Source organism: Pogona vitticeps, chromosome 2 (genome assembly GCF_051106095.1).
Source record: "Pogona vitticeps strain Pit_001003342236 chromosome 2, PviZW2.1, whole genome shotgun sequence".
NCBI lineage: Eukaryota > Metazoa > Chordata > Lepidosauria > Squamata > Agamidae > Pogona > Pogona vitticeps.
Window position 1 is genome coordinate 137,427,107 of NC_135784.1, and position 14,640 is coordinate 137,441,746.

General features: G+C 42.3%; 1 protein-coding gene across 4 annotated transcripts in view; it reads left to right on the top strand.

Annotated features, from left to right (window-relative positions):
- The first annotated feature begins 2,286 nt into the window (after positions 1-2,286).
- Positions 2,287-14,640, top strand: part of MYCBPAP (MYCBP associated protein) — a 36,879-nt gene continuing 24,525 nt past the window's right edge. Inside the window, exons 1-4 of one of the 4 annotated variants that reach the window (XM_078386082.1) lie at positions 2,287-2,774; positions 11,031-11,158; positions 14,074-14,236; positions 14,404-14,510. In XM_078386082.1, the coding sequence (XP_078242208.1) occupies positions 2,729-2,774; positions 11,031-11,158; positions 14,074-14,236; positions 14,404-14,510 (444 nt within the window). In that variant the 5' untranslated portion in view covers positions 2,287-2,728. Of the gene's footprint in view, positions 2,775-8,475; positions 8,661-9,206; positions 9,322-11,030; positions 11,159-14,073; positions 14,237-14,403; positions 14,511-14,640 lie in introns of those variants that run through there. The other 3 variants (XM_078386081.1, XM_078386079.1, XM_078386080.1) reach the window with 3 other exon arrangements.

The window sequence follows — 14,640 nt, forward strand, 5'->3', positions numbered from 1 at the left end:
GCAGCCACCGAAAAGCAGGATGAGGGAGTTTTGGTGCTTTTGCCCTACAGCATTTCCCTGGTTTATTCCTCCTACAAAACAGGTTGAAGAATGGGATATACTGTAATTTCAGAGCTGTCCACACTAGCATATAGTTATACTATAAGGAATCCTGATGGCCCTGTTTGCCATGGGGGGGAAAAACCCTTTCATCTACTTGTGTTCCTATTTAAAACATTCCATCCTTCCCCTTTAAGAGCTGGCCTGTATCTTTCTGGCACAGGGCTAGGGCATCCAATCTTTTGGGGACAATTGATTGAGATGGAAATAGCTCTTTGTTCTGCCGTAAAAAATGGGTACCGAAAGTTAAAGCAGATTGAACTGAAGATAAAGGCCTTTTAAGCACCAGCTGGATCACACCAAATTGCACAGTGTGGACAGGCCTTTAGTTTACAGCCAGTTTGGTTTATTGTAACACACTCTATGTCAGGCTCCCTTTGAAGACAGTTCGGAAACTTAAGCTGGCTGAAAATGCTGCAGCCATACTGCTGATTAAAGCCAGGTACAGGGATCATATCACCCCCATGTTACAACCGCTTCACCAGCTGCCTCTTCATATCCAGGCCCAAAGCAAAGTGCTGGTTGTGATATATAAAGCCATATGCAGGTTGGGTACAGGTATTTAATGGACATACCTCCCAATACAATACTGCTTGATCTCTGAGATCTGTAAAGAAATGCATTATTTCAGTCCCACTGACCTCCCAGGGACATTTGGTAAGAACCTTACAAAGGACATTTTTGGTGGCTGTGCCCAGTCTATGGATTTCTTTGCCTCACAAGGCTAGGTTGGCCCCTTCCTTAAAGTCCTTCCGCCAGCAGGAGAAAACCGTCCTTTTTCACATTGGCTTTTAAGATCTAAATGTGATTGCAAGATTGCATTTTTTAAAACAGGGGGATGCAGCATTTTTTTGCATATTATTATTGGTATTTTAATAAAAATGGTTTACCTTGCTTTAACTAATGATGTTTTAAATATTCTGTTTGTTTAATAATATGTAAATGTAATTGGCAACTCAGCACACAAAGGTACACAAAGGCTGCATGGCAAAGGACCCATAGCTGCTGATTTGACAAGAGGGACAGAAAGAGGAGGGGGTGATTTTTCAGGGGCTGCCCAGCTTGCAACTCCTCACTACTTGAGGAGGAAACTCAGTTTGGATGCAAATCCAGGTAGATCTCATGCTTTCTCAGGAACAGGTGATAAAAAGGGGGCAGAAAAAAAAAACATAAAAATGTCCCATCTGGAAATGGCCAAACTGCAGTCTAGGAAGGAACACATCTACAGTATTATGGCATCCTTTCAAAGCAAGTTTGTAAATTGTCAAGGCAGCAAGAGCTTTGCAATGGGATACAATGTTATAGCTGTGTGCCTCAGGTGTTTGATGTGAAATGTATTCAGATCTTGATGGTAAATAAAGATTATAAAGTTATTTTGTTTGTTCTATTTAAATCAATGGGTGTAACATTTTGTTGTTGTTGTTTAGTCGTTTAGTCGTGTCCGACTAAACCACTCCCCAAGCGGTATTTCATTGAGTCAGTGAATAGACTTCCATGCAGAGAATTCCAATCAATATCAGGTTCCACCAAAACAGTGAAATATTACTTAGTTGTAGCTAATTACTTTTACTTTTCAGAGAACAAATGAAACTAAATGAGATCTTTTAAGCAGGCAGCTGGAATTGTGTTTTCAAAAATGGAGATTCACTATTCCTTGTCTATCCCATTGAGCATTGCAATGTGTAACCTGATATTTACACTCCTATCTCTCACTCATTTAGTTTGAAATCTTGGAAGGCTTCATAGTCTCAGTACCCAGCCAAGTTTCTGGGCTTCCATGCATTTTATTCTGTTTTTTTTTTTAATTGCCTAGCCTAATGAAGAGCTCTGGAAAACACTTTTGTGAAATTTCACATGCCTTTGTGAAATTGATGTTGGTTTTATCAAAAGCATTGCCCATTTGTAGAATTTGGCTATGGACTATAAAGTTAAAAGAATCACTTTATGCTGCTGCTGCTTCTTCTTTCTTTCTTTTTTTACAGACACATGGAATTTGGCACCCAGAATCATATAGTGTAGGTGTATCATGATCAAAGGAACCAAAGTTAAAGACATCAGGTTTCCCAGGGGAAGTGTTCCAGGGAACAGCTCCCAACCTTGCTTCATCCACAGTTTCACTTTGATTTTCAGTAAAATAATGGACCAATAGCTAAGCCTCCATGCAAAGTGATACTGAGAAATAAAGCAAAAATTAGCAGCCACATATGGTTGGGAGTTGTTCCCTTAGAAACAGTTCCCCCTAGGGAACCTGATGTCTTTAACTTCAGTTCCACTGATTAGAATATAGTGCGTGTTATAAAATGGGCAGCTCTTAACACACACACACACACACACACACACACACACACAGAGCGAGAGAGCGACAGCGCATGGATGACATATAGCAGATTTCTCCTATCTGTGACTTTTGTTGTTGTTGTTACAACCTAAAAATACACTCTGATTTTCCTTATGCTTGTTAAGATATTATAACTAATAAAGGAAATTGTACTTGCCACACAGCAAGTGCAAATCTATTAAATAGCCATAGGAATACAAGACTCTTTAGGTTAAAGTAAGAGCGATTTGTATGTGAACACAGGACCTCCACTATATTGACTCTTCCTAAGCAGAGGCTGGTCCCACAAGAATGCTAACTGTCGGCAGACTGAAGAGGCTTGCCAACGAAGCCAAAGGTGAGAGAGGGAAGTCAATGGTGGGAGTGGAAGGGCTTGTGAGTTTCTGTCCATTGTCTTAGATTTCTGTTACTTTCTTATGCTTTTATGTATGCACTGTCAACTTGTATTAAGCACTTCAATGTCTTCTGTTCGACAAAATTGTGCAGACAAGCCTGTCTGAAATAGATTTGCCTTTTGAGTATGGACATGTCCTTGTGCACTTGCATGTGAAGTGTGTACATAGAGAAGCTTCTGTGAACTGATTGTACGTGAGGAGATTTGGGACGTATGTGTATGGAGAGTATGCGGAGAGACGAGTGGGAACAGAAGAGCCTTGCATAGTGTGTGTGTGTGTGTGTGTGTAGAAGAGCCTTGCAGTGTGTGTGTGTGTGTGTGTGTGTGTGTGTGTGTGTGTGTGTGTGTGTGTGTGTTCCTGACACTCATCTGTCTGACTCAACAGATCCTGTGGATGTGATCCTCTGTAGAATATCTTTGAGAAGTTAGGCCTACTATGACTAGACCTTGCAGAGATCTTGCTGGCAACCTGATCTACCTCTAATAGTTACATGTTATGCAAAATCCTGGTATGTAAAGTTATGCTGTCCCTATTGTGATGGCAGTGATCTGGCAGCATTTTTAAAATTATTATAGGCTCCCTCCCATCCATCCTGAGGCTCCCAAAGGCTTCCCCAGGGCAAAAGGGAACCCTAGAGAGCATCAAGACCTGAAGCGGGTGATGGGGGAGAACGTAAACTATTTAAAATTAATTTTTGGAGCCAGATCTGTTTAATCTGGCATAATTTTATTCAACAGGATTTTGCTCATTATTGATTTACTCAAGGGAAGCTGCTCTGTAGAAGTTATTAACTGTAAATAAGTACTGTACTGGTTGCTACTATAGTTAACATTTATTGGATTTCTCAGTATATAGAAAGCAGGATATTCTTTTTTTAAAAAAGGCTTCCTCAGTATATTTTGTAATATTTTCGTCTTTGAGATGGATTATTGTTCAAACACAGATAACTTCATGTTTAAACATGATGCTGAACTTGAATCTGTTGTACTTAAATATTTTTGCGCTTTAGTGTGTTTTAGGCCTTCTGATGTTTACGGAGCCTCAGTAAAGTAATGTCCCATCGTACACAATGGCAGATACTTGCATAGTTCTCTTCAAAAGGGGGGAGGTCTGCTGTTTAAGAGCAGAGTTACAGTGCCTACAAATGAAACTATGAATCAAAAAGGATGGGAAATGTTAAGTAAGAAATTCAGCAAGCAGTAAACTTGTTCAGAGGATCAAATATGCCTCCAAGCAACTGGACCTTCTCTTAGTTTTTCTGTTGAATCTACTTCCCTCTCGACTGGGGAACAGTTTATTGCTGTTATTAATTTAAATGTATTTAATGTGTTAATTTACTTTCAACCAAACAAGGTGAGCAAAGTAGGTAGCTATAATAACACCTCAGTTAAAAACAAAATACCGATTGACTCCCCCCTCCAAAACACAAATACATTAAAAACACAACAGTACAGACGTAGCTAGCAGTCCACTATTTAAACCCCCACTCAAAACCAGACCAGCTTAAATGTCATGTGGCTTTCTGATCTTTTTCAAAAAAATATTACCAGCTGGTAAAAGGACAACAAACAGGCAGAGGACTTAACTTTTTTAGATGGGATTTGCCATAATACAGGCATGACAATCATGACAATAATATCTTGGGTCTTCACCAGATGTACCTCCAAAGCTAGTAGAACCGAGGAAAGCCATTTCCTCTGAAGATCTTAAAACCCAAACAGGCTCATTTGGGAGAATATGGTCTTTCAAGTAACCAAGTCTTAAGTCATATAGGCTTCTCTGAGTCATAATCAGTACTTTCAATTATGTCTAAAAACTAAAAGCAGCATTAACCAGGAAAACTGTCATAAAAAGGCAATGACAAGATTAAATCCAGTGTTATTCCCAACTAGATTAGACTCACTGAAGTCAATGGAACATATATTGCATATGACAAAAAAAGCATCATATGTAAACGTCAATGAGTCTACTGTAGTTGGGACTAATATTGGATTTTTCTGACATGCAACATTCTTGACCTGCTGAAGCTTTTAAACAGTTTCCAACTGTAGTCCCACACAGAGTGACTTTTAAAAATGTCCAAAATATGTGCAGAGTGTCCAAAATTAATGAAATGCGTATTTGATCTCATGGTAACATGACATATCCACAGGAATACGTGTCATTGGCTCACTAACCGTAACTGTGCAAATGCACTTCTGGCCAACACCGAAACCTGGGCATTCAAATTTGTACAGAAACCTGCATTTACACCCATATTGTGAACCTGGTTTTTAAGAGGAATATAACTCCGTCCAGTATTTCCTGATCTGCTTTTAAACTGTCTTTGATTGGATTTAGCTTCCATTTGTTTGCCCTCAACCAGCACATTACCAACACCAGGCATAGTGTAAAACAGGAAGAGCTTTACTGGATTCAGATGAAAAGGGGAGGACCAACCTCTCCCAGTGATTTAATGCATACATGCTAATTAATATGGTGGACAGGAGATGCCACTGTCCATTAGCCATGGCATCCAACAAGAATAGTGTCAAAAATTACAGAGCTGACAGGGACACACTCCTGCTCAGAGTCACCCATCAGTGATACCCTGAAACATCTGGCATGAGACTTGTAGTGAGAGGCTTCATAGAAAATATGGAAGTGCTTTATTGTCTATTGCTGTTACACAGTAGGATTATATCCTCTATAAACCATCTAATGCAATCTTTTCCTTTAAAATCCCTGGCAATTTTCATAAGCAAAGCTTATATTTTATACTCAGAGACTTCAGTAATCATAATAGTGGTTGTTGTGTGTTTTTCGGGCTCTTTGGCCATGTTCTGAATGTTGTTCTTCCTAACATTTCACAATTCTCTCTGGCTGGCATCTTCAGAGGAGAACACTCTGTGCTCTCGTGTACTGTAGTTGGCTTGGGAGTGGAGTATTTATGGCTGTGAGATAGCCTTTTGTCTCACAGCCTTCGCAAATCATAGTAATGTTTGGGGATGTGCACTTGATAAAAACAATGGAGAAGCAGTACTTATTCCTTCTTCTTTTTTCATGTCAGAAGCTGTTTAGGCATCCTTCAGTCTTGAGAGAATATGGTAACATGCTTTGAATAGAGGTCTTGGAACAGCGTCTGCTGTGGCTTAGAAGGCCAATACGAGAGTGACAATCCCTTCCACACTGAAGACAAATACAATCTGTCTCCTGTCCAGCTCCCTGATTTTGCTGCTTTCAGGACTGCCTCTTTGCCTCGGTCTGCTGGACAGGTGTCTCTTCAAATTGGGAGAGGGCATGCTGCACTGCCTGTTTCCAGGCTGAACGCTCAGATGTCGAGTTTTCCCATCTGTTGAGGTCTGTTCCTAAGGCCTTCAGATCCCGCTTGCAGATATCCTTGTGTTGCAGCTGTGGTCTTCCTCTGGGTTGCTTTCCCTACACTAATACATCAGGGTGTCAGAAGCACCCTGGCATAATTAATAAATAATTAGTAAATAGTGGTGCTAAAATGGGTAGAAATCTTCCAACTAGCCCTTATACATGCTAGCAAATTTTTCCAGCCGTCAGTAATGGAAAATACCAATGTGGCTATAACATGGGCTTTATATTCACTAGTGAGCGTGGGAAATCAGTCTGCACCCCAGCTCCAACTACAGTGTGCCTCGCAAGACGAGCGCCCCGTTTAACGACGAAATCGCACCATGATGAACTTTTTGCGATCGCAAAAGTGATTGCTTTACGATGTTTTAAATGGGTTTTTTTTCGCTTTGCAGTGATCGGTTCCCTGCTTTGAGAACTGATTCTCGCAAAACAATGATTTTTGGCCAGCTGATTGGCGGTTTCAAAATGGCCGTCGGGTAAAAAAAAAAGGCTCCCCGCTCTTTTCTGGGATGGATTCCTCACTGCACAAGCAGCGAAAATGGCTGTGCCATGGAGGATCTTCGCTGGACGTTGAGTTTCAAACCCATAGGAACGCATTAATCGGGTTTTAATGCGTTTCTATGGGCTTTTTTATTTCGCATTACGACGTTTTCGTTCTACAGCAATTTCGCTGGAATGAATTAACGCTGTAATGCGAGGCACCACTGTATGTAGTACTGGATCATATAGTGCCACCTTACAGCAGCAGTCTGATCCTTGACAATACCATTCCACAGGCGATATGTTCTAAAAAGCAAGTCGATTAAAACTGGATGGAATTATACAGAACATTTTTCTGGCTCCAGAGAAATATTCACTGAGGAACCAAAAAGAGTATTCTGATTATCTGTACTTCAAGGATTAAAAACTGCCAGGGCCTAACACCAGAAGTAGTCACCCAAATGCGTAATTGTACTTCAGAATTTGCACAAAATCTTTTGAAGAAAACATTTTGATTGTGCAATGATTAATTTCTTTAGTCTCAGTAAAGAAGAGATATTTGGATAAAATTTATAGAAGGAAGAAACATGTCAAGAAATTCTTAAAAAACACCTGGAACATTAAAATGGCTTAACAACTTATAGATTTTGTAATTAAAAAAATGTAAACGTTAGTCTTTAAAGTGCTACCATGTGTTTGCCTTTTTTTTTTTTAAAAAAAAAAAACTTTTTATTTCTATTTGGCTTTTATCTATAAATGTGAAGAGGTTCTCTGTAAGTGCACCAAGGCCATTCCTAGGTATCGCCTTATTCAGAAACAAACCCTCCCGATCCCAAAGCAACTCCCTCCCTGCATGAGTGCTTAAGGTGCATCCCTTCCTTTCCTTGTTGTATAGTCGTTTAGTCATGTCCGACTCTTTGTGACCCCATGGAACAGAGCATGCCAGGCCTTTCCTGTCTTCCACTGCCTCCTGGAGTTGGGTCAAATTCATGTTGGTCGCTTCAAAGACACTGTCCAACCATCTCATCCTCTGTGGTCCCCTTCTCCTTTTACCCTCATACTTTCCTAACATCAAGGTCTTTTCCAAGGAGTCTTCTCTTCTCATGAGATGGCCAAAGTATTGGAGCCTCAGCTTCAGGATCTGTCCTTCCAGTGAGCACTCAGGGTTGATTTCCTTTAGAATGGATAGGTTTGTTCTCCTTGCAGTCCAGGGGACTCTCAAGAGTCTCCTCCAACACCACAATTCAAAAGCATCAATTCTTCAGCGGTCTGCTTTCATTATGGCCCAGCTCTCACTTCCGTACATCACTACAGGAAAAACCATAGCTTTAACTATTTGGACTTTTGTTGGCAAGGTGATGTCTCTGCTTTTTAAGATGCTGTCAAGGTTTGTCATTGCTTTCCTCCCAAGAAGCAGGTGTCTTTTAATTTCGTGGCTGCTGTCACCATCTGCAGTGATCATGGAGCCCAAGAAAGTAAAATCTATCACTGCCTCCATATGTTCCCCTTCTATTTGCCAGGAGGTGATGGGACCAGTGGCCATGATCTCAGGTTTTTTTTATGTTGAGCTTCAGACCGTTTTTTGCACTCTCCTCTTTCACCCTCATTACAAGGTTCCCTAATTCCTCCTCACTTTCTGCCATCAGCGTGGTCTCATCTGCAGATCGGAGGTTGCCCTAGGAAAGGGCAACTTGGTTTAGTTTGGACCTCTTCTACAGTATTTGCCTTGGTGGGCGTGGCTTCCTCCCCCCTCCGCCCCCCCCCGTCGGGGAGGGGAGGACGGGCAGGCTGGTGGATGGAAGAAACAGCGTTGCCGTGGAGACGAGAACGCCGCGGGGGACTCGCGCGCCTGGCTTTGCAGGGGAGGCAGCGGTTCCCGCGGGTTAGGAGGACGGGACGCGCGCGGGGGAGCCCCCTCGCAGGATCGGGAAGGTAGATGAACAAGCCCGGGAAGAAGGAGTCGCGCAACAGTAAAACGCCCCCTGGTAGGTTGGGGGAGGGGGGAGAGAAGGGAGGCGCCTCTTGGGAGCGCTGGGAGGAGGGGGGGCGGGGAGCGTCCTGAAAAGTCGGGGCAGGGAGCTTGCCGGGAGCTCTCCTGCCGCCCTCGATCCTATTACAGTGCTCGGAGGGACACGGTGCGCGGGAGCCGCAGCAGGCTCTCCCTCCTTTCAAGAAAGGAAAAGAAAGCCCGGCGGCATCGAGACCTTGGGAATTAGCCTCTCTGACCCGCAGGGTTGCCCTTAGGAAGTTGCCGTGCGCCAAGGCTGGCCCTGGCCCTCTGAAACGACTAGCCCAAGGGTCTTTTCCACCCTCGCTTGGAAAGGTCAGGAACTTCACCTTCTGCCCCGGCAGAGTCATGTTTGTATGCCGCCTAGTTATCAGCATGGCTCAAGGGCACCCGGGGAAATACTTAGTTTAAACGCACTCTGCAACTTGAAACCGGACTTTCCCCCTTTAAGTCCTGGTGTGTAGTAGTGAGTGGGCATCTGGATTGAGTAAATGTGTTTTCCACTTGGAATACTCTCAAGCCAACCCTCCCCTTTAACCATGGACAATTCCTTGTAACTGACAAAAGACTGCTGGGTGAAATGCTTCTTCGGGACTCAGGTTATGAGGAGGAGCAGTACAAGCCATGGCACTGTGGTGGTGAGTCTGAAACACAGGGAGAGGATGGGGTGCTGATGCTACTGCAAGAGCCCTAGAACCAAAGGGAGAAGGCAGGATCAACGGGTATATGTTGCAAAAGTCTTTCAGTTGGCCGTAGATTCTGGAATGCTGGGGGTTGGAAACAGTTGCACGCTCAGTGCATGGTCAGGCTTGCAGAATCCACTGCTTTAAATGTGGCGGTGGTTACTGTCTTGGGTGTTGTGACCATTAGGATGCTTTGCCATTGGTTGAGAGGAGCCAGAAGCAAAAGTGGATGTTTATAACCGCACAAAGAATTTGTCTCTCTCTCTCACACATCTAAACATATATCAAGGCAGGCAGGCATTAACACACAGAGAAGCCCTCTGTCTGTGGTAAAGAGGCTTGTATGCATGAGGTTAGTCTGAAGTGGGGCAACACTCCGCTGCCCTTAATGAGCTACTAATAGTTAGAGGGGCTTAAAAGGGAATTTGGCATATGAAAGGTAGATTTCTATTTTATGATGCTAGAATGGATTATTCCCGTCCCGAAACAGTGTGCCACTGAAAGGAGGGGGACTAGTGGGAGAATGCCACATGCTTTGTCTGTGGACTTCTTGTACCACTTAGTTGGCTACTACTGAAAATAGGGGTGGGCAGGATTTGGCTGGGCTGCAACTCTTGGTTATGTCAGTTTGAACTGAAAGACAGACCATCAGCATCAGAAGAGCAAGATGTTGCTCACCCCCAGGCCCATCCAACAATTTTTTCACCACTTCCTTTGTCTCAGGGAGAAACCATTAACCTTGGCAGCAATAAAAATTTAAGCCTGCCTGTCAAGTTCAAAGGGAATTACTTAGATGATCAATTCCTACATATCCATGTGCATAAATTGTCACATTCATTTGTTTCCATATACTGTATGCTTTGTGCTGTGCTATAATCATGTCCATGTATCTTATTATGGAGTAAGATGTACAGGTACTTGTGACACATTTTTGCATAATGAATCATATAGCTTCTGGCTACTCTCAGATTCCTTTCCTCAGTGGCTAGAGCAATCCGAAGTGTAGGTGGACGGAGATCAGTTGTGTGGGCATAGCTACATTGTAAAGCCCTCCACTTCAAAACAGACGAATAAAGGGGGCATTCTCCACTGTTTTCTTTGCTGGTGGTGCTTTTTTAAAAGTCTCTTTGAAAACAGTGGGATGGAATTAACTGTTCCACCTTTTGGGCTAGCATCACTTTGGTGTCCGTTTTGATCTGTAGATTAAGGACTTCCCTTAACCAGAGAAAAGTTACTTTTTGGATCACGACTCACAGAATTTCCCAGCTAGTGTAGCCACAGGCCATGTTAGCCTGGGAGTCCTGCAGACTGTAGTCCACAAAGTGACTGGTCTGAGCTCTCCCCTCAACATAACCCCAGTCCTATATGCTTTTGTCTGGTTGTTTCTTTGTGGTTGTAATACATTCTTGACTGACTGATGTGCAGCATGTCCAGTTTGGGTCTCCCATTCTGGCAGGTGGGCCAGTGATGTTGGTGGATATTTCCCCTGCAGTAGGAAGGTCTCTACCTAGCACCATTCCTTGACTTGCAGAAGGAGAGTTCCAATGTACCCTTCAATATATACTTCATCTCCCTCCCAGGAAGTGGATGACTGGGCCATTGGGGATCCTGGAACTGGTTTCTAGAAACAGGATGTCTTAGAAAATAAAGTGCCTGTGTTTCAGACAAGAAAAAAACAAAAGCCTTGGAGCAGCCCACCTCACCAGTGCAAGAAGAGCCAGAGCCTGTAAGTTGTGTGCTACAAGGATATGACATCCAAGCTCTAGCCATAAAATTGGAAGATCTGGCAAAGGTGGGTACAAGACTGAGACAAACTTTGTGATAACCAAAGTACTTGCCTTCATTGACCCTTTGTTTTAATCTTCGAAGAACTACTTTTTAGCATTCAGTCACTTTAATTTGTAAAATTAGTCATCATGGTTTCATATTCCATTCCAGTGACAGATTATTAAAGGACTCCCTCGTCCCATATGAACCCAGCTAAGCCTTGAAGTTAGCTTTAGAGTTCTCTGCTCCCAAACTTATCCTTAGTAAGGATCCCTTTCCCTGGTATCAGCATCAGGACTGACAATGGCATTCCAGTTTTGGAAATCTCTCCCTGGGAAGATCTGCCAAGCTGCTTTGCTTTTAGACAGGCATTGCACCAGATATTTCATGATTGTGTTGCTGTGTTTTATATTTGTTTTGCATGATACATTTTTAATCTGTGCTACACTCCTGTTGTATGTTACATACTTTCCCCCCTGTGTATGACACTTTGGAGGAAAATATTTGTTAGTCTGATCATTTTCCAAAAACATCAGGATGAGAGATAAAAGAGAACATGGAGGAATGAGTTTGCTACTATACATGCACATTAGTAACATGGAATAAATCATTTCAAGGCTGCTACTTAATAAAAGAAGAAGTAGCAAGGATATTGCATGTTTGACTCTATATGTAATATAATGACCAGAATTCCGTTATTGTTCATGTAAGATCTGCATAACTTGACACAATTGCAGGTAATTGCTGAAGCACATATAATGTGTGCAGTCACGTTAATGTAACGAAGTAACAACACTTATTTTTCTCAATACAGTACATATTTTCAGAATGGCAATGTTGACATTTAGGCCCTTGACCAGGCATGCAACTGAGATTGACCCTTTTTAGTAGGCATCCTTCAGTCTTGAGAGACTGTGGTAACGTGCTCTGAACAGAGGTCTTGGAACAGCATCTGGTGTGGGTGAGAAGGCCAATTTGAGAGTAACAATCCCTTCCACATTAAAGACAAATACAATCTGTCCCCTGTCCAGCTCCCTGATTTTGCTGCTTTCAGGACTGCCTCTTTGCCTTGGCCTGCTGGACAAGGGTCTCTTCAAATTGGGAGAGGCCGTGATGCACCGCCTGCCTCCAGGCTGAACGCTCAGATCTCAAAGTTTCCCATCTGTTGAGGTCCGTTCCTAAGGCCTTCAGATCCCGCTTGCAGATATCCTTGTATTGCAGCTGTGGTCTCCCTCTGGGGTGCTTTCCCTGCAGTAATTCTCCATACAGGAGATCTTTTGGAATCCGGCCGTCAGCCATTCTCATGACATGCCCGAGCCAACTTAGACGTTGCTGTTTCAGTATTAACACTGGCACCTAGTTTATTATCAGTAGCAAGTTACACAAAAGTTATGTGAACACCAATAGGAGTCTAGCCATTATTGTAGTGCTGACCATCTGAAACTGTGAAATGTGAGTGATACACATTTTAAATAAGGAAAGAATATATTCTCAAGGGCTTTCACAGCCGGGATCCAATGGTTGTTGTAGGTTTTTCGGGCTGTTTGGGCGTGTTCTGGACATTTTTCTTCCTAACAGTTCACCAGTCTCTGTGGCTGGTATCTTCAGAGGACAGGAGTTAGAACTCTTTCTGTGTTCAAACTCCTGTCCTCTGAAGATGCCAGCCACAGAGAAAAACCTCCAGAACATGGCCAAACAGCCCGAAAAACCTACAACAACCAAAGGAAAGAATACTTCAAGTTGCCTTTAAGCTGACATTTTGTTGTTTGATACTTACTCCATCCCATGTTCCACTGAAATGTACTTTCAGTGTCTGTCATGGTTTCCTTCTACCTTTTAAGTGGCTTTCATTTTAAGATATGCAGGGATTAAATTATGCACATTCTGCCTACAAGACCTGAGCAGGGCTGATAAAGATAGGACCCTTCAGAGTTTATTAATTCATAGGGTCACCATATGTCAGAAATGACTTGACAACACATAATAACAATGGCTTTTACAATCGGATGCTTTTCTGTGCTGTTAAGCCTTGTTCCACCCCCAGCCCCAACCCACAATATAAAAGGCAGTGCAGTTGGATAATTGTTGGCTAGGTCTGGAGTCAGCATTTGTGTCAAACAATGGTGAGTACACTGTAACAACGGAATTAGAATTCTGCTCTCAAATGTCTTGCAGATTTATGACCATTAACTTTAAGATGTGCAGAGGCAAAAGTATATACATTAATCTAGTTCACACAAGTAGTGGCAGCCTTTCTGACAGAGATGGCTAACTGTAGCCCTCAAGCTGTTATTGGACTGCAGCTTCCATAATCCCCCACCATTGGCTTAGTGTTGACTGAGACTTATGGGAGTGCTAGGAGGGAATTACCTGGAAAGTCCCAGTTCCCAACCCACATCCATGATCTCAGGTATTAGTGTATAGAATCTTGCTGTGTTTTAATAGTCACTTTTTGACTGCTACCTTGATCTGAAAGAACTAAGATATAAATATTTAAAATAAGAAAAACAGTAAATAAATGTAAATACGTTTGTTTTTCAGACATATCAGGATTTTGTAGAATATAATTTAGGGAAGAGATATATGTTATAAGAAAATGATACCAAGGCATTGTTGAGGAAGCAGATTGTAAAAAACAGCACAAGAGGTTTCTGGTTTATCAAACACTGAAATCCCATCCCCAAATCATATTTTGATTTCAGAAACTATATAGCAAAGCTTTCCTTCATTTTATGTCACTCTTAACCCCTCTTAAGTTTTTTTTTAAGTTTAGAACTGTTAGTTTCCCACATTTCAGCAGTCTGAATGCTTCCCAGAAAGGATATAAATTATCATCTCGGTAAATTCTTTAGCTTCTTTTATCAGTTGGAAATGAGTTGGGTAAAGGTAGAGCTGTATTTTTAGACATGATTTCATCAGGAGTATATTCTGTCTTGGTAGCTCCAAACTGCACAAGTTCCTCAAGAAAGGAAAGAGAAGCCTGCTGTAACCAAGAAGTACCTCATTCGCCGATCTAAGCCTCAGGAAGCTGGGAAGAAAACACATTTCCTGGTTGCTTATCCAGCTGTCCCAGATGAATCCAAGAAAACACTGAATTATTCTGGTATAGTTAACAACATCTTTTATCATACCTGAACATGATATTCATGTTATATTGCTTGAAGATATAGGAGGATACGGATTAGTTTTTGAATTATTTGTGTAGTCTGCCCTGTCTTAATGGGTATATTATAGGATTTATTAGGCTTCCCTTGCTATGCTTTGTTGTAGGTATCGAAGGGCCAGTAGTTGATAACTATGGCTATATCCTCCCCCACAGCATCTTAGGAACTCTCCAGGAATTCAAGGAAGAAGCCTTAAGAAGAGGACATAGAGAGGTTGGTTTTCAGCTGCTGTGTATAGTGTTGGTCTGCTGGCAAAGTCGGCAGAAGTAGATAAATAATGCAGATAAATGAGAGAGAGAGAGAGAGAGAGAAAGGACTGAGAAGGAGAGTTCAGCTGAGGAAC